Here is a 24806-nt window from a genome sequence, read left to right on the forward strand (position 1 = left end):
ATGATATTACAAAATTAAATATGCTTGGAGGGAAATGCAAACTGCCCAGTTCTATTATATCAGCTAACAGGCACGTTTCAATGGCTAAAATCACACTGAGTAAAGCGAAAGAGTGAGGGCAATCCAACCCACTCAGAGAGAACAAGGCCAATACGTTCTCATGGACGTCTGGAGTATCACCGGGGATTGGATTTAAACCTTAGCTCCACTCAGATGCTCCAAATAAAAGGTCATTTCAAAAATCACAGTATCACATCACTGTATTTTTTTGTTTTTAATATGGGTCTCGATTGTTGCTCAGTCATGCAGTCTCAAAGCCTCAAACAGGGAAAATTTGTTTCCATTGCATGAGCCAATGGCACTTAAAGCTGTGAACAGCTGGGATCTGAACCAATAGCCCCCTGGTTCACAGTTCATTTCCCCAAAGCAGCAGGCCACCAGGAATACAGCGAAAGAAAAAAGGATAGGAAGGACACAAAGGGGGCAGGAGGATGGAAAAGCAAGTGGGCAAGGGGTGAAGTCACTCGGATTCAGGAAGAGGACTAAAGCACAGAGGGGAAAAAAAATCTAGGTGATGAGTTCTCTTTGTTCCAGGATGAAGACAGAAAGAGAAGACTTCTCTCTTGCACTCCCTTAACAAGCCGTCCTCTAAATGGCATTCCGTTCCCGTTTCTTTATCACCACACCATTCCTTCCGCAAAGACAGAGCCATTCCTGTTCCTCTGCGATTCTGTCATTTTTTAGTTTGGACAGATCCTCGCCTGTGAAGCAACTCCAGCTGAGGGAGTGTGGAACACTGGGTAAAAAGTTCAAGGCTGCAAGAAAATGGATGCAGGAGCTGTGTGTGTGTGTGTGTGTGTCTGTCCATGTATGTACACGTGCTTAGTTTTATTTACTTTAAAATATGTTTTTCTTTTGCGTCCTGAGGTTCAGTTTAGTTTTCAAAATATTTTAGTACATTATTATGTACTAAACGCAGCAGCAGAAACTGTCTCATAACAAAAAAGTGTGCTTGTGAAAAGTGTGTGAAGAGAGGTGGCAAGAATGTAATTTTCATAAAATATGACCTAATGAATATTGATGCAAGAATAAAAAGAACTCAGAGAGGATCATAAAAAGAGAGAGAGAGAGAGAGAGAGAGAGACAGAGAGAGAGACAAGAGAGAAAGAGAGAAAAAGAGAGAGAGAACATCCTCTCTCTCTCTCTACACACACTAGAGTCCATCTGTGAAAACATGAATGTCAATCTCAGACACTCTAAACCACAGCAGAGCTGAGGAAGCACAATATTCCCAGCATCCTCTGCTGCCTGCTCCATCCTGATATGATTCCAGCAGGAAAAATCTCACAAAACAAGAACTCCCAAAACAAAACTCCCAATGCCTCACTTCCACAATCACTCCCCCACCACACACACACACAAACACAGCTGTATGCAAAACATTAATCATAAAGTGATTAGTATGTTTGTCATTACAGATGAAAGAAATTCTTTTCATCACTTTCTATACTTCACTTCCAGCTCTTTTTCCTCTTTCTGGAAAGCGAGGCACACTCCCACTACAGTCAGACAAAAGCCAGATGTGTTGTCTCGTATAAGTTCAGTGCTGTTGAGTGTGTCACGTTTGGGTGTTCCCTCAAATCTGCACTGTTAAGGTTCACTTATGTGAGAGTAATCAGAGAAGAGAAAAGAAAGACTAACCTCTAGTGTCTGCATCAGGGTGGGTTTGATTGCATCCTTCATCAGCACAGCAAGTGCCCCAGTTACACCCTGAAAGAGGCAGCCAGAAAGGGAAGAACTATTAGAACCTCACTATTACATATAAAAAGAAACACTGAGCTTAGTTTCAGCATCAACTTAAGGTATTTGTCCAATCCCAACAAAATCTGATGATTCGTATCAGGTTTAGATATTATCATTTCTCAGATGTCTGGTTCAAATACAAGTCATAATTTGGCTAACCTAAACCATTTCTGGTGTGCAAATATGGACACGATTGGAAGTAAGATAACTAAAGTCAATACAAAACACAACTTAGCTGACCAAGCCCACTACAAACGTACAAGGTCATCAGCAGTTACTGGTTGTCCGCTCCGGCTGCTGCCCACCACCATGCGCCCCAGCCTGGACTTCATGTCAGCCAGCCCATCAGTCAGAGCCAGAATTGCCATGATCTCACTTGCCACAGCAATATCAAACTGTGTCTGAAAAGAGAAAAAAAAATGGTTAAACTGTCATTCACACACACCTAGAAACACTATTCTGTGTTATATTCCAAAATAATATATGGAAAAATCCAGTGCACTGAAGTCACAATGTTAGTGGGCTGTGTTATATTGGGCTCCCCAGAGGCTTTAACATCAAACAAGGTAAAAACCCACTGATATCAGTGGTCAAGCGATTTATTGCGCAGGACCTTATGAAGAAATGCTGCACATATTCACACCCCTATTGAATATAATATACAAACTCTGCTTGAATTATTACTTTCCTATAATGTTTGCTTGACAGTTTTTTGATACAGAGGATGTCGAATGTATGCAACCCTCGCACCAATGCATACACACAACACAAACATTGCTTGGTTGTTAGGCCTAGCCCTCTGTACGGTATACAGTAAATAACTCACACATGTGTCAAAGAGAGGGCTGGCTGGAGCCAATCCAAGCTGTTCTTGTGCGGCTCGCTTCCAATAAACAGCGGCCTCATAAAGCAGCTGCAGAACATAGCAGCGGCAGGACAGCTCATACACTAACTGATACAGCACTCAAGGAATGAACCCTGGAGAGTTTTGCGTCAAACTGACGAATGCACTGTGGCCTCAGGAGTGGGAACACTACACCATCAAGTAGTACACTGATCATATCACACCCAGAAGAGTATATTTCATACAGAGGGTTTCACACTACGAGCTGTACATATATAGAAATCCATGTGAGATTCAGCACAGTTCCATCCCCACATTAAAAAAAGGAGGGTAAAAGGCTATGCTGATTACTTTACGTGAGACATTTTGGATTTAGCGCTTAACAAATGCTAACCTAGTCAAAATAAAGGGTGTGGATTTTTCTCTTTTTTTTTGTACATCTATTTGTACAGCTATTTCTTAAAAGATATCATGTGGTTTGTATTGATTTTTAATGTTATGTGACCTGATGAAGGTCTGATAGAGGAACAATGTGTCTGTTCTTTCATTTAAAAGCAGCAAAAATAGTTATGAAATTTGAAAAATATTTCTCCGTCATTCCTCTAAAATGTACCTCATGGGATGAAAAATCAAACTGAAATGTATTCGGAGAATGAATCAGTTTTGGCTCCATACAGTGGGTCCCCTTTAATTTAAAATAAGTTAATACACAACATCTGACACTAGTGACACAAAGGTCACTAGTAAAATAATTTTTATATTGTAAAGAAGAATCACCCAAAAAAATAACTGATTACTGATGGCTCCTTTAAGCTTAGGTTTTTTTTAATACAGGTTTTTTTTTGAGCTTTCGTGGCTTAGTGAGTCAAAAGATTCATTCATGTTCTGCATCTTAAGTTTAAAATATGCAGTTGTTAAACTCATGTGATTCTGTCAAACTTAATCTCAGCTACTATCACTCCAAGTCTACTTTGTGATGAAGACCCTCCAGGCTACAAGGGGAGTTTCTCTAGAGGTTAGTGAGAGAGAAGCTAAATGTAAGCATGTGCTTGGCCAGCTATGCGTGTTTGCAAGCAAACCACAGTCCATATTTCTTTCATTTTATAAACATTTACGTTCCCTCATACTGGTTCAAACCGAGGTGTATGCTGTTTATTTGCAGGATTTGGTTCAGCGGCCATTATTTCTGACACCTGCTCACTACAGGATTCCAACAAAAGTGAAGGGAAGCTGAACCCAAGATCCTGAAATCTATTTATTAATACATCACTACACATTACTGCACATTTCACAGGGAATGTGTGGCGTGAGGCTGCACCTGTCGGCTGAGGCCTTTCTCCGTGTTTGCTTGACCAACTGTGATCTTCCTCAGGTAACGGTCATTGGTGTCAACCACTGTTGAGACAAAAGAAATGAGCCTGAATCAGTTATATTCAGAACTGTAGTCAGAGTGTTGTTTTTTTAGCTTGTTTGCACTGAAGTGTTGAAGAGGAAATACTAGGTTGTATTCTGATAGTAATATCATACAACCGTGAAAAGGACAGTTAATGCATTTAAAGGAGCAAGAAATTGATATAATGATCAATAATACCATATACATAATGGATGATATACATTACACACTGTGTCTGTATCACACACCAGAATAAGACGCAAAGTGTAATGTCTTATAACACAGGGGTTGTCGCACTGTTGCGTTCCATGTTTTGATCATAACATATCATGACCATAACCCTTAACGAATGCTACATCTCTGAAGACAAAGACACATAGATACAAGTTTTGTTAGATATGCTATTAGAGTCTGATACGTAGTAAGAACAGTAAGAACTACAATAGCAGACATATGCGTGCAATAGATTTACCACGTCCAGTATCCCAACAGAAGGAAGTTGGCCAAGGGTGACCAAAAACAAGGAGAAAACTAGTTATTTGAACGCTTTAATATCTATTTTAATTGGAAGCAGCTTTCCCCCCTTCAACAAACATGCAATTCCCAAGTGGAAAAGGGAGCAAGAGGAGGGAGGCAAAAAACATGAAGCAGAAGTTACAATGCTCAAAGGAGCCAAGGGCCTCTCCATAAAGATGTTGTTGGCAGGAAAAATTAAAACATTCTAAACTTCCATCCTGTTTCTCCTTTATCTCACTGTATCTTTGTATATAATAAACTCTGAGATGATAAACTACAGTATCAGATATATCAAAATGTTTGTATGGAAGGAAGATAGATAAACAACTACAATTTAAATTAAGTCACAGCAGAGGTCAGAGGAATGTCTCATGAATTAACCCTTAATTGCGGAGTCAAAAAATCAATTTCTCATTGCGCATCCAACTTTAAATTTAGCAACATTCTTCTTTTATATAGTGACAATAAGTTGTAGCAGCATGCAGAAGTATAGCTTCCAGATTGCAATCACTTTCTGTGACAAACAGGTCATAGCTGCTTTTGGGACAAAATTTAATAAGGAAACGAGGTTAAGATCTCTGTAAGTGTAGCTGTTAAGAAGTTTGGTACGATAAGGTCAATCATCATAATTGTAAAAGCAATGCAATTTAGGGACAATTTGGAGAAGCATTTTAGTTTCATTTTAAAATTAAAGACTCCCCACCACCACAGAGAGAGGTAAAAAAGCTGGTCTTAATCTTCCAAGGTCATCAGCCGCACTCTTGAACCTACAGAATAAATATCCCATCAGTCACTGAAACGTTCCCTCCCACAGGGGCTGTGGTGGGCTAAAACAACAGCTGTTCCCAGGCGGGTGCTAGCGAGATGAGTCTCCCCGGTCCAGCTGCACTTCAACCCTTAGTTTCAGACCTGCTGGACTGCAAGTCCCAGAGTGCCGAGCGAAAGGTAAAGTCTACAAAGAGGGAGGAAAATGTCCCCTACAGGCTTAGTCACCAGCAGATGTGGTGATGGATGCTAGATTAAAGGAATAGCCGAGTTTTTCAACCCTGCTCCTATCTGCTGCTGCATCTGTTGAGGATGGCCACTCCTCAACACACACACAAGACCACAATTACTGGAGAAGAACACCTACCTTGTATCTACACTCCATTGTCCAGTGTTTATCAGAGTTATTTTGTATACTACCTATACACAAATTATAAAAGCCTGAAAAAGCCTGACGTATCTCTTCAATTCTACCTCTGTGATGCTTCATGTGTTTAGCATTAACAAATAAAACTAAATGGGGAGGGCGGGGTGATACTAGGAGTCTCTCCAGGCACTTCTCTTGATTGCCGGAGTCACCCTTGCTCACTTTGTGAAAATCTGGACACAATCAAACTTGAATTTGATTTGTCTGACTGTTCCTGAAAAGCCATGAATCACTAGAACAGGTTCTGCATAGTTCCCAGGCTAATCCATGCTCTTCGAACCTGGAGATGGAATGAATCACACAATTCATACAGCACTCCACGCTCTCATCAGGATAGCTGGTGGAGTTTAAGCCACTGTTACTTTGGTTTCCTGGAAGTATTCAGTTCTTCACAATGAATAAAGTGGCCTAGGGGAACAGGAAGGGTCTAGTGATTGCTGTGGGACAGCAGGCAGCTCCGCAAAGACACAATGACACAAAGCATAAGCGAATGAAGCAAGAGCATTCCAATATCCACACGCACACACACGGCTGAGTCTTGCCCACTACTCAGACTACAAGTGAAACCCAGAGTTATGACCTAGAGTACACATCTCCGTCTGCACCTCCGGAACAGAGCAGCTGCCGGATAGGAAAAGAAATTAAAAGTCTCTGTTGGCATTAACTGCCTGATATCAAGAAGGTATTTTGTGTCACCACACCCTTCAAATGGCTGTGTGTTAGCCCTCTAAGTTTGGTAACATTGTGTGATTGGGGAGTCTTAAATATTAAGGGAAAACTAACTAAACATAAAAAAATGTTTGCTTAACACAATTCAGATGATGGCTGTTCACCTCAGTGTGAAGTAGTACATTTCTACCTTCAGTGACTCCACAATACACAGGTTCCTTGTGCGATACTGTGAGAGCAACACAAGCATCATATGTGCAAACATATCTGGCAAATAAAGCCTGATTATCATCTTCTAGTGACTCTAAAAGAGTCAACAGTGTGACAGCTGCCGTCATCCGTTTCCAAGGATGACCTCTTCCACTCATTTTGGCAGTGAACGCTTATTTCTGATGGTATTCTGCAATTCACTGCATGTGTAACATATCTTTTTTGCATACATTCCGCTTGCGTATTTTCATCCAGTGCAAGCTTCTGCGCTACAGAGGAAATTCCTAACTCAGTCCTTACTCCGTTACTGAGTAAACTGCAGGGCAGCATCACTTACCTTTTTATTAATGTACATTCATTACTGCAGGTCCTTTCTAAAGGCAGTGATGTGGATTTTCCTCACTTATATTATCTTTTATACAACTGCACTGAAATACTCCAGTGAGTTGGTGCTGGTGCCAATATTACTGGTCACTCTAACATTGATATTACAGTATTGTGTAAAATTATGAAACGGAATCTGTTAATACAATGTATATAAAGTCCATAGTATACTATCAAAAATGTCCACTGCATGTCCATGACATATTCACTATGCAATAACTGCAGTTAGATGATTGTATTTGGCAGGGGCGTGTCTAGGCTGCGATGAGACCTAGGGCTTAGCCCCAAGAAAACTTTGCTCTATGAAATCTTTACCAAATGTTTGTGAGATAAAACCCAGCAAGAAATGAGACTTTACTATAAGAGGCTTTGTTTTAATAGCACAAGCCTACTAAGCGTGTACACATTAATACGTTGGTTGCACATGAAAATATACCATTAGATTACCTTATGTGAGTGCTTAACTAATAGCATGATTCCAACAAAAACATACAAGAACACAGGGCATTTTACCGCAGTCAGAAAAAACTGCAGGACCTTGTATTTGTGCCAAATACACTAAACCACGGGTGTCAAACTCAGTGTGGGTAGAAGGCCACATTACACTCAGTTCAATGTCAGGTACGGGCCGGACCACAAAAGCTTTAACGAATAGCATATCCTCTTAATTGTTTCAGTTTATCCACAGGGTGCATGTGAATTACCAACTTGAACACACAAAATTAATAAACATGTGCAATTCATTATAACATATATGGTTTTATCATATTCACCCTCACAAACATACATAACATGGGAGTTTTTAAAACAGAACACTGCGTAATTAATGGTGCTTGTCAAAATGATTTGTAAGACAATTCCTGGTAACAAACACCATAAATAAACTGAATGTCTCTCAGACATAACATCAGTTATTAAAGTGATTCAGTGCAGTGTGTCTAGGAGGGACTTTGACTCTATTGGCAGCAGTACTGATTGATGGACAGCTAACTCTGGCTGCTGATTGGCTAAATAAGTGACGACCAACGAGAAGCACATTCTCTCGTGTTATGGAGTGTTATATGGAGAGCTGCGGAGCTTCATTAACAGAGCTTCTTAACAGTTTCTCCAGTATCAGTTCCGAACAGAGCACGGATTTTAGTGTCCAAATACAGGAATGTGTTTGTGCGGAACAGTCAGAAAAGAGACTGTGAACTCGCACGCGGGGAATTCGCTCTGGCTGACTCGGTGGGCCTTGATCCAAATTAGGAAGGCTCAGGCCCACCCCTGGCTATGCCCCTGAACAAAATGATTTTTATTTAGAATATTTTGGCGAGCTCGATCCAGCTTTAAAATGCAACTTTGTTATAAGAAAACATGAGGCTAACGAAAAAAGCCCCGTGGCTATAGCCCCATAGCAAGGGCCTGAACACACACCTGGTATTTGGATCACAAGCACCGATTTCTACCCCTCTACCTGACACTTGGCAGGGCTTATGTTTGTTTGCTTCAGCATTAGCAGTACTTTTCTAAGGAGATTATAGCAATAAGTAAGCAGAGTTACTGCGTATCTACCAACCTTCCGACAGATTATCTTGAACCCTGAAAACAGAGGTACGTCTCATTAATTCTGGCTCAGAAATATTGATGCCTACCCCAGCATCCACAGATCTTCCATATTAAGAGGGAAATCCACCACAAAGCAAAGGATCAAACACTCTGACTCCTACCTCTTTGCCAAGTGACTTTTGCTGGATCAATGTCAAGACGGACGAAGGAGCTGACCTCTTCTGGTGTGAGGGCACTGGGGTCAGCTTTGCTGATTCCGAGACGCTGGGTGAAAGATGAAACAACACATTGGGATTGTCATAAGGTTAGTTTGTTCATGGCGGTCAGAACCGAACAACTAGAGCAATGTGCAGCCGGATAATTCTGTGAATGTACAAGTATTAGATTCATCTACTTCCTTTGAACACACCACAAATATTGCTGCACCACGTGTCCTGGTCCCTCACCCCTAAAAATATTAGTCCTCTCTTTCAGAGAATCAACGCAATCCCAATCATTATTTCCGTTACTCTAGAGCCTTTAAACTTGTCCCACTGATGAGGCTAAAGGCTGGATGAATGTAGTGAGAGAACCACTTGTGAGCTGAACAGTCCAGAATAGCATTTCTCTCATTGAGAAAGAGGAGTTGGGTTATGAGGACACTTATTGGAGTGATCATGTACTACACCCACAATCACCTACCGCTCTGCATAGAAATACCTTAAAGAATTCCTTCTGCTGTGCTGGGAATTACAAATTGTGTGGTCAGGTTAAGACCTTTCTTAAATATTTCTGTGGTTTGGACAGGATGAAATATCCCATCACTGGAGATACTCACAGAACTCAAGATATGATTCCAAAACTAGAATTTCTTAATGTCCATCTTCTTCAACAGATTTTAACCTCCTTTGGATTTTCTCTTGCTCCCTATCTTTTTTTTTTTTGACCATTATCCAGAGGGAGGACTCATTTATTACTGGCACTGTTTGTTTTGTCATCATGTGTAAAGACTGCAGTCAGTGTTGCCAGGTTATTTGGCACTCTTACCAACGTACCATAGCAGGAGTAATCCACAGGAACGCGGTCTATGGGTAGTAAGTGTCATGTTTGAAAAATTTATTGGGGCATAGTTCATAGTTCAAGGGCGTATAAAGTTTATCTCAAACTGTGATTCTTCCAGAAGCCTGCCTATGACATTCATGTTCATCTGTATTTTATTACTCAGAACCGAGAACAGAGTAAATGCCAGGTACACACTGATAAGGAATGTGCTCTTGTTTTAGGGAGGAATTGAAGGGAGTTTTGAACTCACCTGCAGTCTGCCCAGCTGGATGGGAGAGAAGCGTCTCACTCCATTAACAGAAGGCACTAGTCTATTGTATAATGCCTGGTAAAAGAACAACACGACTCCAGTTTATTAAAACGCTAAAAACATATTGCCACCAGTACAATAAGCACAATAACCAGAGAAATAACAAAACAAATATCAGTAAATACTTGTTTTAAAATCTGGTACATTTTAAACGATTATTAAGAACAGTCATTGGAATAGGATACATACTAATGAACTGATGAACACTGATGCTAAACTACTATATATTTCTTGTTCTAACTATGGAAATGAAAATGGTTTAGAAGTAGTATTTATTATAAACTACAGTGTACCCAGGCACCTTGTCTGACTGGGTGGCTTCATGCAGGATGCGGGCATCAATGGCTGCTGCCACTAGATTGTTGGCTGCAGTGATGGCATGGATATCGCCAGTGAGGTGTAGATTAAACTGAGAGAGAGAGAGATAGAGAGAGAGGGGACCAGAATTTGTTTTTAATTTGTATTAATTACTGATTTTATTTATTATTTTTTTAAATTGTTTTTGTTTTAGTTACAGGACCAGAGACAGCAAGGATCTAATACCAATTATATGGTCAATATCAACAGAAAACACAGATATTGCAAGTAAACAGAAGAATTAATATATTCCAGTCCCATAACAAATCTATCCTGAAATAGCACACACACTCAATCTCAGGGAGGTGTTACCCGTGTGTGTTCTATATGCAAGTTAGAGAGGTGCTTGTGTTGTTTGAATCGTATATACCCTTATTCTGAGATGTCTTAAGTAGGGTGACCAGATCTGAGATGGTGAAAAAGAGGACACGTCTCCGGGGTGGGGGGGACGACTACTGACGTGCAGACTGACCAATTAAATGTTTACAGACCAATAACGGTAGCGCTACAGTCAGACCGTCCAATCAGAAGATTTTAGGCTACTTAAAAATTTGCTTAAAAATTCTGAACATAATATAAAAAGTATCTAATGAGACTTTAAAAATCATACTGGTGAGAACTTCAATATCTGTATTGAGCCAGAAATAATTCATTTTGTGTCATTACCTTCTCTGAACAAGCCATTGATTTGTCCTTAAATTCTGGTGGAGGTTCTCCTCACCACTGTCACCTAGGCTTGTTCACTTGGGGCTAGGGCCTGCTTTGTGACAACACCTGTTATAAAAAGCGCTCTATAAATGTAACTGAACTGAATTTCTTTAGCTTTGCACTGGAACTCTGAGGCTAATATAGCTAGCAAGTAATGGAATTAGCATTCCGCAAATTGCATGACTGTATCTCACATTTGCCTCTATGTGCATTTGATTTTTGCCAAACATTTCATCACTTAAACGGTGCTCTGTGTACTCAGTGGAAGCCCAGCTGTTTACCTACGTCCTGTATTTGTATGCGAAAGTGTGTGTGTGCACGTGTGTTAGTGTTGGTGCATTCGTGCTTGCTGTGCATCCTGCTTCAAGCTGTGGGAGCAGAAATATTCCTTAATACATCCTGCCAAAAATGTCTTACCTCCTCCATTGGAATGACTTGAGCATATCCCCCACCTGCAGCCCCTCCTGGAGACAGAGAGGGAAATATAAATACATTTTAAACATTCTGGTAGTTTGAAAGCCTGTTAATAATTTACATATCCAAAATATCCAGACAAATAACAATTAGGTGAACTCAATATATAGCAGGTGCCTAAAGACTTCTGAACAACCAAAACAAATAAAAGATTTTGTCATGTATACCTTTAACTCCAAACGTGGGGCCTTGGGAGGGCTGTCTTAAGCAGGCAAAGGAGTTGAGTTTGAGGTGAGCAGAAAGTGCCTGGACAAGGCCAATAGTGACTGTGCTTTTGCCTTCTCCAAGTGGTGTAGGAGTGATGCTACAGCAGACCGAAAAACACAGTATGTTGAATTTAATTTAACAACCCAATAATTATTCCATTAACAACCCAATCATAATCAAAAACATGATGCATTAATATGGAATTCAACTGATGTTTACAGTTATGGGTTTATAGCCAATCACATTTCAGAACTAGAAACATTCTACAAGCACACACTGCCAACCAGCAAAGTCCAGAGCTGAAGAACTTTCACAAAGTTGTCCCTATACTGTAAAAAAGTACCAGCCAACATTTGCTCTTTGTTATTGCCTTTTAACACTAAAACCCAACTCCCAGGCTCCCCACGGCTCGAGAGTGGAGCTGCTGGCAGTGCAGCAAAGGCATCCTGCTGGTTGACAGTAATTGAATGGAGGGAGTGGGCTTCAGAGCGTCTGCAGAAAGAACAAAGCTAGACTTTAAGGAGGAGGAAAGAATGGAGGGGGGGCTTGATAAAGGGGCTCCACACACACACAAGAAAAACTGTACATGAAAGAGCCCACCGGGCCTTGGATGAGCTGGCCTCAGCTTTGCTATACACACACATACACACGGATGAAAGAGAGGCCTCTAAAGGGCAGATAAGAGCCCTCAGAGTACCCACCACTGGCTCTGTCGAGGAATTCAGAAACCCTCACAAAACACAATAATCAGCATTCACCTGTAGCTCACGTCTCCAGCTTTGTACAGAATACTTTACAGTGTCCACACATTCCAGAGTCCTTTAACTGCAAAATACAATGACAGCCAGAGGAGTAGGACTTCCTCATCCACTACCTTTAATGTGAACCTACAAGCTTCTTCCTAGTTTAAGTTTGTTATTAAATTGTCACCGGCACCTCAAATAAAGCCAGTTTTTTAGTAACGACTCCCAGCAATTTAAGTATTTTTAACACTTAACCAAGTAAGAGTATGAATGTGCACCTTTTTGGGATAAGGGAATAGTTGGACACTTGATAGTTTTTATTGCTTTAACATCAACATTCAAAAAGGACCCATTTGTATCCAGCATTCAGACAGCACAGCCTTACCCTGCCACTAGGACATATTTCCCATTGGGCTGGTTCTGCAGGCGTGGGAGCAGAGAGAGACGGACTTTAGCCTTGGTTCGGCCATAAGCCTCCAGCTCCTCTGGCAGCAAACCAATCTCCTCCGCCAGCTGCACAATGGGCTTTGGAGTCTGAGCTCTGGAGATTTCAATATCACTGCAAACGAAATACACATAAGTAGGGCTTTGCTTTGTTTAGACTTGCTCCCTGTAAGAGACGCAAAATTTGGCCTAAACTAAAACAAGGTCACAACCTCAACAGAGAACACATCGACACATTATAATGCCCAATCAATGTTCAGTTGTTGAATTTAACATAAAAAACACACAATTATAAACTTATTTCCATGTGAAAATTTGTACTAAAGTTACTCACAAATAAATACAATAGAAAATAAATATATACATCACAATTTTTAAAGTGATTCCTATACACACCGACAAGTTTCAGTATGACTGCTGTCTAACTGGTAAAGCCAAAGTGACAAATGCTTTTTGTTTTTGAGAGCTGAGTAGAAGTTTTGAGCTCTAACCTGGGCACAGGACACAGAGGTTGCAGCTTCAGTGGGTGGAGTTTCCAGGGCTGATGTTGCTGATTCTGCAGCCACCTCACGCTGCACTTCACCATATTCTGTTTACAGTCACATAAACCATTCAAGTACAACTGAACATGCTATACAGGTATCACACATAATCAGAACATTTAAACAACATTTAAAACACTGTGGTATTTGATTGATTGATACACATTGCATTACTAGTGGCACAGTTTGAGTGTTTTAATTGTAAACAGGCCATGTTCAGATTTGTAACACAAATACGTTGAGTGACTAGACTGTGAAACTAAAGTAATAAAAAACCCAAAACAATAAAAGGCATGCTAAATATATATTTAAAAAAATAAACATATGCTCAGTGTGTCCAGTTAAAAGCAAAACATCACTGTATTTCCTGAAAACCTTTTGGCTTCTGAGCCCTCTTGGGTTTAATGTAATGTAATGTGCAAATATTTGTCATTGTTCAACGTACAACTAAAATGTTTCTTCCTCATGTAATCCATCTGTAGTGAACACACACACACACTAGTGCACTAGGGGCTGTGAACACACACAAGCCCAGTCCTCCAACTATTAGGTCAAGGCTGCCCCATTTATTCTTAGTATTGTATTGGGTTTGGTGTTGGTAAATTCAAGCCAGGTTTTTTTCTGGGATTTTGACCCCAGCTTGCAGTCACACTGAGACCCCTTTTCATTTTATTCATTCATTCATTGATTCATTGTCTGTAAGCACTTATCCAGTTCAGGGTCGTGGTGGGTCCAGAGCCTACCTGGAATCATTGGGCACAAGGCAGGAATACACCCTGGAGGGGGCGCCAGTCCTTCACAGGGCAACATACATTCACTCACACCTACTTACAATTTCGAGTCGCCAATCCACCTACCAACGTGTGTTTTTGGACTGTGGGAGGAAACCGGAGCACCCGGAGGAAACCCACGCAGACACAGAGAGAACACACCAAACTCCTCCAAACAAGTAAACCTACATCTGTGAAAGGGGCTTAGATCCTAATTGGAGCAAGGGGTATCTGACCTGCATCCTCAAAGCTGCACTTATCTCTCCAATCTCCACCCAGAAATCAGCCTCCACACTCCTCTCTTCACTGGAAGAAAATTCTACGAAAAACAGCAGAGAAGAATTAATCCTATTTCATTTCTGAGGGAATACCCCATTGGCTCTGAATATCATTTACATGTAAAGAATAAAACTCAGAACTGTATTTCCTAATAAATGCAGGTAAACATCAGAACAACTTCTTAATAACGTTCACATTAGACGTGCAATGCAAAATATACCTTTCACATTCCAGACAATAATAATTAGAGGACTGCACACCTGGCAAAAAGGCTGAGCCACAGTTAATGACGGTCACTCCTGGTTTGAAGCAGCTGGGTGGGAGCTTCAGGCTTCCAGACCCTGTAACTACAACTACATCCGTCTGCTTAATCTGAGAAAACAGATCAAAGAAAAGGAATGAAAAAAAAAAACAGAAGGAATGTCTCTAAATTTAAAATAAAGGTAGTATGAAGCAATCTGTATTTTCAACCGCTCACTCATTGCGCTTTATATGTTTGAGAAACAATTATCAGAAGAAAAAATCTTTCAGAAAAGCAAAGATCAAATCACTTTCATCTGAATAAATTAAACTATTGCACACAGCACAGTCCGCGAGAGTGTGTGCTTATCATGAGACGCAAGAAATGCTTTGCCAGATGAAGTAATACTGCCCCCTGCTGATATAAACTCTCAAATTCACACTGGACAGGGACCTCTGAGTTTGAAGATCTTTTTTCTCCCCTTCGAAGACTGGCGAAGGCTTTAGACTCCTAAATTCACACTAAAATATATTGAAATTCATGAAATCCCTTGCTTCCTAAATTCAAAAGAATTCCATTCACAGCAAATAAACTTCAGAATAAAGCACAGAATTAGTTTAAACAGTGGAAGAACCAAAATGTGCCACAATTTAAGGCTCATTTCCACTGCATGGTGCCTACACTAATCTGGTCTGCTTTGTTCTCCCTTTTCCATCAGGCAAATTAGGTACCTGGTCCCTAACCGGATACTTTTTTTAGTCCCTGATCACTCGTGGTTCAGAGCAAGTAGATTAGGGACTAAACCATGATGCGTAAACCTTGCAGAGCGCTGATTGCCCAGAGACTTGTCAATCACAATGAAATGCAGAGATCAAGCACGATCTGGCCATACACAAAATGTACAAGCTACAGCAGAGCTCACGTTTGTTTTTATCTGACTCAGGTGACCTGTGGTTGTAAAAAAGAGGTTCAAATGCTTCCAGGAATAGTGGCTGATAAAAGACTATCTATCTATTTGAACTGAAGATCTCACACACACTGGCGAGAAGCAGCAGCCAAACACACACAGCGTGCTCTCAATCAACCGTCCACCTGGAGGACTGCATCGGGCACTGCAGGGTGCACCCAGAATAGAGTGACCATACATATCTGGACACACACTTCAGAGTAGCCAATACATATAATGCACATGTTTTTCCATTGTGGACGGAAACTGAAGACCCCAGAGGAGACCCACGCAGACACAGAGAGAACATGGGAATTTTAAATGCAAATCACCTTATGGAATTGACTTGTAACTGATTCATATCACTTTTTCCACCACAAAGTATCTTTGCTAATGCTAAAGCTGGGAACTGGACCACAAAAGGGATGCCATTTCTCACATACTCTCCCACGTTTAGTAACTGCTCCACAAAGGGGTGCTACTTAATTCTTCATATCAAAGACTTTATCCTTTGATATGAAGGATGTGACTATAACATGGTGGATCCTTCACAGCAAGTCTGAAACTTTCTTCACCTAAACACTCAGAAGTAGTGAGAAGACACTGGAAGAGGAGCGTTGAGCTGGAGTGTTGATTAATTAAACATTTTAATTTTAAAAACGGCAATAAAAAGGCGCAACAAACTAGGTTCATCCCATTCTACAGAAAAGACACGTACACAGTGAGCTCCAGCTCAGGATCGATAGCTGTATACTGCACTGTTCTGAACATATTTCCATAGGTCAGTGGGGTGTTTGAGGCTCTGTCTGTGTGTGTTGTTCCTCTTATTAAAAGGATTATACCTCCATATTTTTATTGCCATTTTTATAGTCAATTTCACATTTATAACGTCAAAATATTAACAAACATTCTGTTTTAATGATTACAAACTACTTGTTTTTGTCTTTTAACACTATTATAGTTTAAATACAATCTAGAATCCTGCAGAAAAATTTATTTTACTTCATAAGGGAATCTCATCAGTGTCCTCTGAAGACACCTTGCAACTAATGAACTAAATGGGAAATTTAAAAACATGGTTTGGCTGAGCGAAGTCTGAGTGAAGGGCCTCGGTTAGGCTGGTACCTTAAAGCTTTGAATGACCAGGAAGTCTTCCAACACAGTGTACCTGTTTCTGCAGTGTGCCTGAACTTGAATGGTTGATCTGCACTTCCATTCCTTCATTCTGCAGCAAACATTGGAGAACCACCTTCAGAGGCTCTTCAAGATCCACCAGCACCGCCTTCTTCCCAGCCAGAGGAGCATCTGAACACAAAGTTAAACATCTCTATTTGTTATAGACACAGTATATTAACATAGCTTTTTTTCACCATAAATAATTAAAGAGAGTACTTGGGTCAACACTGGAAGATGATCTCCCAGCTGTACTGGGCTCCAGCTCATCCAAAACTCAAACAAATGACAAAGCCAGGTTGAAGTTATAGAAATAATACACACAACTACACACACACACACACTCACCATGTCTGGTCAGCAGCTCTAGCACAGCTCCTGCTATAGGAGAGGGAAGCCCTTCTGAAAGAGCTCCTGAAACCAGACGCCCCACGTTCAAATCTGAAACCCTACAAACAAACAAACACACTTTGGAATACTTTGGATTTAATATAACTTACATTTATTGAAATATTTTTGACACTACAAGGTATTTATCCATTATCAATGAAACGTTCTGAACTTGAATGAAAGCATAATTACAGTAGCATTATCTACCTATGATCTTAAGTAGAATATGCACCTGCAACACAACTGGTTTAGTGCTATTGAAAACGATGGTCTCTGTTTGGTTGTCTATGTAAATACAAGTAGAATCCAAAGCTCTATGAATTTCACTTTACAGACATGTTTTAACTCCACACACAATATTTTCATACGTGTGGGCATCTGCGCACTTGTGTGTGTGTGTGTGTGTGTGTGTGTGTGTGTGCGCAAGTACCCGTCAACGTCTTTTTCAGGTTTGATAGTGTTTATTATTCTCCTGGAGAGGAAGGATGGGGGAAGACACAGGAACACACCATGAATGCTCGGGTCCTCATTCAGCCTCAGCACCTCGTCTATGACCTACAGAACATGCACACGCACACAGTCACGCACACAATTCAATTAATTACAAAAGTTGTTTTAAAGAAAACGGCCTGGTGCCACTTTCCCAATACCAATACCACTAACTAAAGCTCCAGTGCCCATATAGTGTTCAGGATAAATGTGTTATAGTTATAGATCAGCTTCATACACTTTCCCTGTGATATCTTGACTGATAACAGCCCAATAGTGACACCAGGTACTGGATTAGTGCCATTTCATTTAAAAATCCTTGCATTACTGAGCGTATTTGAGAGTTACTGACCTCTTCCTCTGTGCAGTGTCGTGGCAGACAAATATGCATCGTGTTCAGTCCGACCTAGAAAAGAAGAACGTACCACTTTAAAACTCAGACAAATAATAAAGAAAACAAAGCATACACTTGACTTCATTTCACACTGCTGAACTAACAAAACCTTGCACCTCCAAACTGCTCAATGTAAGTGTCAATGAATAAAAAGGCTCTTCAATATTAAAATATTCAACCTAAGAGTAACTTTGGAGCTTGTCTATTAAGCCTTTTTTGTGAATAAAAATATAGCTTGTTGCTATTAGAAAACAGTGGTCAGCAAAGTAAGTTCTTAACCTTTCCAGCCATCTTCTTGTTCATCTCCAGCAGACTGTCATCTTCAGTAGCCTGTAACACATGCAAACTATATCATAACAACTGAATCGATTCCCACATTCACATGAGAGCAGAAAAGTTAAAAAGCCAAGACTAAAGACACACACACACGTCCACCAGTTGGTACCTGTATGATTGCCAGTGTGGGTTTGAGGGCAGGATGGACTGTGACCACAGAAGCAAGCTCCTCTTTGCTCCTCTGGATGATGTCCCTGTGGAAAAACACACAGGTGGTCATTTAAATAAATAAATAAATAAGAGAGACTGCTTCTAATATATTTGACAAAAATCACTGATTCTAAGCTCTAATATTTGCTGCAGGAGTCCAAACTGCGCTGCAAGTGGTAGAGAATGATAAGAAGCTGTGTCTTTACTTGGAACTCAACACTTCTATCACCAAACCACAGTGGACTAGATATCAGGGATTCACTGCTAATTCAGTCCACATTAGTTCTGAATGACTTTTTGCATATATAACAGCAGGCCATGTTAGGACACTTAAACAATATAAAAAAAATTGTTTTTGAGCAATTACTTGACAGTTGTCCCTCACAATTGGCACATTTGGCTCCCACAGGGTGAAAAATGCCCCAGAGTGGTATTTTCACACAAGTAGTGCACAGTTAGAGATTTTCTGTGCGAGACTGCAGCAGGAAATGCTCCGCATGCTTTAAGCATGGGCCAGTGCCTTTGCAGCAGGTGCAGGAGATACAGCGAATTCTCCAGGACATCTTTTCACAAATGCGTGCACTCAAACGTTACCCAGAGCTTTCACAAGGGATGTAGTTGGACAATGTCCGTGTAAAGTCTGGGATGACTGTTATGGGTGTTTGGTTTAACACATACAGCTCCTGCAGGTGAGTTCCTGAGAGTCAGTCTGTAGTAGGACAAGCAGATCAGTGGTGCCCTCCCCATAGGGCTGGGCGATATGGCCAAAATTTATATCACTATCCACAAACAAACAAAAACATGACATCACCGTCCAACATACTATTGGCTTTGTCAACATCATTATTTTTATATTTTGTTTTGTCAGTCAGTGACAGATAAATATTGAAATATTGAAAATGTGTTTAAAAATCATATTTTATATTGCGATGTATATTGATATTGAATTATCGTCCAGCCCTACCTTCCCAAATGACATGTGTTGTAAAGTCCATGCTTTAGGGTTTCTTTATCATTCAGTGTTTGCAGACTGTGTGCAAAATTGATCAGGAGAATGTGGAAAGTAAGACATATTCACTAACACATGAACAAGCTGTCCTGTTATATCTTGACACACACACACACACACATATATATATAAAGGTCACCAATACAACAGTTTTGTCACTTCTCCAACAGATAAACCAACTGATCTGTTAATGTCTGATACTAAAGACTATATAATGGGACCAATGTTGTATATTATGTTGTATTCATGGAATTTTGTTTTCAAATAAAATGGAGCCTCTATGGTTGTGAGGAATGACATGTTAAGGATACCAGCGTACATAGCAATGTTGAGATGTATCTGTACAACTCAAAAAGCGACTCATCACTCCAGCTTTGAAAATCACAAGCTGTGGGCTGCCTAATATCTCCCATATCGACACAAGTGTCTGAAAATACTGCAGGACCCTAAGCAATCTATAACCCTTAATACACCTCTCTTCAGGACAATTATTAAAACTATTATATGCCTGACAGCTCTCTACATTTAGAGCAATAATGTTAATACTATGTATGGTGCTATATTTGTGAGGGTGGTATGATGTATTTTAAAAGCATTCATTAATTCATTCATTCATTATCTGTAACCCTTATCCAGTTCAGGGTCGCGGTGGGTCCATTGGGCGCAAGGCAGGAATACACCCTGGAGGGGGCGCCAGTCCTTGACAGGGCAACACATGCACACACACATATTCACTCTCACACACGGACACTTTTGAGTCACCAATCCACCTACCAGCGTGTGTTTTTGGACTGTGGGAGGAAACCGGAGCACCCGGAGGAAACCCACGCAGACACAGGGAGAACACACCAACTCCTCACAGACAGTCACCCGGAGCAGAGATCGAACCCACAACCTCCAGGTCCCTGGAGCTGTGTGACTGCGACACTACCTGCTGCACCACCGTGCCACCCATTTTAAAAGCATTAGCTTTTTAATAGATTTAACCCCTGTAAGTTTATTTTTAAAATGCAAATCTGTAAATGCTCAACCTCTATTTCTAACTCACAAATACACTACATGGCCAAAAGTTTGTGGACACATGCTCAGCTGACATCAAATGACTTATTTTCAGTCAAATTTGATGGAAGGCTTTAAACTGGATGTGAAAAATGACTGAGAATTTGATTGCATTCAGCCATAAGCGATTAATTCGTGTTGCTGTATACTGACATTGGATGGTTATTTCTGTATCTGAACTCAGGTCCTATTCATTCTAAATTATTGGATGTTGCCCCATCAGTTTCACAGCACAAAGCTGGTGGGCTCTGTACCCAACTAACAAACACCTGACACTGGGCAAACACACTCGTTTTAAAGGGATGTGTCCACCCACATGGACAAAGAATGTATTTCCATATCGTAGCTATGTGATTGGACCATCGGGGTTTGCAGAAGTCCTCACAGACCTCACTTTCACTTTCGACAGAATATCAAATCTCTTTAAAAAATAAAAATAACCAATAAAGAGTCTCTGTACAACGCCACTCTGGGACTGATTTTGTAGATCTGTGATAGTGAGTGCGTTATTAATTAAACGCCTGGCAGCGTATGGTTGTGTGCTGAGGGGGTGATGTTATGGGTTGAGTAACGTTGGGTTGAGTAACGTTAGACCGCCTGCGCCGCAGCTGGTGATGTGAAGGCTGTCAGGAGTTACATCAGCCCGCATCATGGGGCATCTCCTCCACAAACACCGGCTACACACGTGGAGGAAAGAAGCCGGCGTTAGCCTTTAGCCTGGCGCTAGTTTACAAAGACAACAACACTGGAGCAACAGACGTTTCCAATGTTTGCGGCTGCTGGGGAGTATACGCTTTTCATATCCCAGCTGTACACCATCCCCCAGCGTTTTACTCTCACAGAGCTACAGAAGTAGATTTAAAACACAGGTAATGTGTCCTTCAGTTGTTCAATGTGAACACCTTTACTAAAACCGTTATACAGCACTGAAATAACTTATCCCCACCTTATCCATCTTTTTTTTCCATTTATCAATATCACCTTCTCAACAATGTCTTCACACCATAAGCCTTTTTTGAGTTGACCCCTGTTGCTAGCTATAAAACTCAACACCTATTATTTTTGACCATATAACTACAGAGAAACCTAACGAGACCCAGGAGCTGGTGATCCGACTGAATGCCAGTTTTCTTCCATTCAATGTTGAAACAGGGATAAACGGAAGTCCAGATGCTGGATTAAGCCTCTAATGAGACATAAATAGACACAGTTAAAAGCTACTCTCCTTACCCGACGATATTCTGTTGTATAACACCGGCATTTTTGTGTTTGTGGAGGCTGAGGGGCTGAACTGATCGTCCGCCGCCGGTGGAAGACGAGAAGTGAGACTCTCTGAGCGGCGGAAAACCGTTGGACTCTCCGCGCACCGAGGCTCTCCTCCGCGGGTCGAGCACCTTCAGCTTCCCCGCGCCACTCCGCGGAGCCCGGCTCACGAGGCGAAGAGCGGCCGACAGTTTCATCTTGTAAAAACGGCGGAAAGAGAGAAAGTATCCTGTGTCTCTGCGGCGAGTCAAACCGGGTCACGCTCACTCAAACCCTGAACAAGCCGGGACACGAATTGACGAACCAACCGCCAATGAATCACCGACTTCTTGATTCAAGCGACTCCCTTAGTGAATCGACTCAACCGGTCGAATGAATCCATTTTTTTTTATTTTTCACAAGACACCACACACACACAGAAATGCACCCAAAATCAAACATATCATCAGCAGTCGTTAAATTATGTAATTGCTGCTTACACTGAGAAAAAATATATAATTATTAGCTGCTTAAAAGTGGATCTGACTTAATCACACAGAACCGTGTTTTATAATATTTAGTCATAATAAATTATATAGATTAAAATATATATTAAAATAAAGAATATATATGATTAATAATTAATAAAAATCGTTTATATTGTCTTACTCCTGGAAAAGGAATAATTGAATCAGGCACTCGATTCTTTTAAACAGCCAGGTCAAATGAACCGGTTCTGTAAATTCAATCAAATTTCAAAACACTGTCCCCCATTAAGCTTTTCTGCAGTTCAGTCTAACAGTGTATTGGCAATGAAGGTGTTACGCTATTGGCATGTTTAGTTTGGGCCTCATCACATTTTTAAACCAGAGTGAATTTTCATCATAATACCGATGTATGTTAATGCAGTGTTGTCTTGACAAGGAATAAAATTAATCCAAAATCTTAGCCCTGTACACTACTGAACATGTAGCTTAACCTTAGCTCACCTCTCCCTCCTCAGTGACACCATTTATAGAATCCAGAGACTTAACAGGACTCCATGAGGCTGTAATGAATGAACATAAGTAATGTCAAGTAGCCTGTTTGCTTCAGTCATATGATCTAAGTCAGAATAACTGAGTTAGTCTAAAACCAGAGCTATTCATATGACTTTGGGTGAGTGCTCCAGTAGTGTTTAAATGTACTCTGTAAAAAAGGTTACACAAATGTTTTTTTAGCAATGCTTTTAAATGACACAGTTCTACTTATCTAACTATTTTAAAAAATATTTTTATGAAATGCTTTTTTAATGTTTGTAAGATCCTTCACAAAAAGCATGTGTGTGCAAATATCAGAGACCTTCTATTTTATTTGTTAATCCCAAAAAAATATTTTTTGTGCATCCACTCTTTCAGTCTTCAAAATATGATTTACAGTAGTTATCATCCAACAAAAGATGTTCTCAGATGTGGTAATAGCATTATTTTCCTTATTTTCCATCTATTCATTCATTATTTGTAACCGCTTATCCAAGTCAGGGTCGCGGTGGGTCCAGAGCCTACCTGGAATCATTGGGTGCAAGGCAGGAATACACCCTGGAGGGGGCGCCAGTCCTTCACAGGGCAACACACACACACTTTTGAGTCACCAATCCACCTATCAATGTGTGTTTTTGGACTGTGGGAGGAAACCAGAGCACCCGGAGGAAACCCACGCGGACACAGGGAGAACACACCAACTCCTCACAGACAGTCACCCGGAGCGGGAATCGAACCCACAACCTCCAGGTCCGTGGAGCTGTGTGACTACGACACTACCTGCTGCACCACCGTGCCGCCCCATGTGCATCTAAAATGATTTAAAAGAATAGTCATGGTCAAGGTGTACTCTCTCATTATTTAACTGAGATGTAGTTTTTAGTGGAAAAGCAGTATGGTCTGACACACATTTGCCTAAACATAGAACCAGCTTCCGATTTTATTGAACTCTTAATCTAGACTAAAACAGGTTTCCAGTGGTGAATCAGACTACAACTGATAATGATCCATGTTGGAAAACCAGTTTCTTGTAGTCATCACAGAGACAGTCACGAACAAGACTCGGCTTGTCCTGGCTAAAGTGCAGTGTAACATATGAAGGGCTTTGACCTTTGTTTTAATGGTAAACAAGGTTCAGAGGGAGAAATAACTGTGTATTGATTTCAGGTGATTAGATTGGTCCACCCAGAGAACAAAGGTAGAATAGATGCATTTATCTGTAGATCACAGCTGATTCCCCTCATCATTAAGTATCATGGTCATTTGTAAGAATTGATTTCAGTCTAAATTATTCTGAATCACTAAGGTTTCAAATTTGAGTGTATACTTAAACTGACAAATACAATGAACAAATATGATGTTTACTTTGTATGTCTAGGCTTTCTGAGAGTAATCCATTCAGCAGGACAGAAATCATGGGAAATCTATACCATTTTTTCTTCTTTTTTCAGTGTTGTCATATGTTGAGGCTATCCAAGACAACATAATAATAAAGTATGAATTATCATCAGTTTGTTTTTGCACTATTCTCTGGTTTGGACATCAAAAGGTGCTTTACTGCAGGGCTCATCAGTTCAGATCCTGCACTGGAATCTGTCACATTTTGGTGAGGTCCCTGTTCAAACACATCAGCTAAACCTTAACTGCTGTGTTGAATAAGTTTTGTTTGAGCAGGAAACTCACCAAACTACCAGCTCATCCAGAGCCAGAGCAGATTTTGCCTGCTTTACTGTGAAATGACCAGAAGGTGGAGGTAAGGCTGTTGATTAAAGCATACAGACCTGAAACACTTCCTCTTGACCACATTTTTAAGCTTGTCCCAGTAAACAAGGAACGTCCCTGGACGTTCAAAATAAGTCTAAAAGTAGTCTGTCCGTCAAGGACATATTTTAAACGTCAATGGACGTCCAAAATCCATCTTAAT

The 24806-nt window shown here is 40.6% G+C and overlaps 1 protein-coding gene across 5 annotated transcripts in view; it reads right to left on the minus strand.

The window, feature by feature from the left end:
* The window catches only part of mthfd1l (methylenetetrahydrofolate dehydrogenase (NADP+ dependent) 1 like), a 56531-nt gene extending 34320 nt beyond the window's left edge, over nucleotides 1-22211 (minus strand). For all 5 annotated transcript variants that reach the window (XR_010803897.1, XR_010803894.1, XR_010803896.1 and 2 more), the window contains exons 1-19: nucleotides 21852-22211; nucleotides 18513-18597; nucleotides 18347-18397; nucleotides 18026-18079; nucleotides 17615-17739; nucleotides 17143-17243; nucleotides 16790-16926; nucleotides 14695-14806; nucleotides 14392-14474; nucleotides 13335-13432; nucleotides 12785-12958; nucleotides 11617-11753; nucleotides 11393-11439; nucleotides 10212-10319; nucleotides 9851-9925; nucleotides 8721-8823; nucleotides 3966-4042; nucleotides 2064-2204; nucleotides 1702-1770 (exon numbers count right to left, since the gene is read on the minus strand). Coding sequence is in view for 1 of the 5 variants with exons in the window: in XM_066677047.1 (XP_066533144.1) it covers nucleotides 1702-1770; nucleotides 2064-2204; nucleotides 3966-4042; nucleotides 8721-8823; nucleotides 9851-9925; nucleotides 10212-10319; nucleotides 11393-11439; nucleotides 11617-11753; nucleotides 12785-12958; nucleotides 13335-13432; nucleotides 14392-14474; nucleotides 14695-14806; nucleotides 16790-16926; nucleotides 17143-17243; nucleotides 17615-17739; nucleotides 18026-18079; nucleotides 18347-18397; nucleotides 18513-18597; nucleotides 21852-22081 (2007 nt within the window). In the remaining 4 variants the exon portion in view is untranslated. The remainder of the gene's footprint in view (nucleotides 1-1701; nucleotides 1771-2063; nucleotides 2205-3965; nucleotides 4043-8720; nucleotides 8824-9850; nucleotides 9926-10211; nucleotides 10320-11392; nucleotides 11440-11616; nucleotides 11754-12784; nucleotides 12959-13334; nucleotides 13433-14391; nucleotides 14475-14694; nucleotides 14807-16789; nucleotides 16927-17142; nucleotides 17244-17614; nucleotides 17740-18025; nucleotides 18080-18346; nucleotides 18398-18512; nucleotides 18598-21851) is intronic.
* Between the last annotated feature and the right edge of the window lie 2595 nt (nucleotides 22212-24806).

This window comes from Hoplias malabaricus, chromosome 7, assembly GCF_029633855.1.
Source record: "Hoplias malabaricus isolate fHopMal1 chromosome 7, fHopMal1.hap1, whole genome shotgun sequence".
Taxonomy (NCBI): Eukaryota; Metazoa; Chordata; class Actinopteri; order Characiformes; family Erythrinidae; genus Hoplias; species Hoplias malabaricus.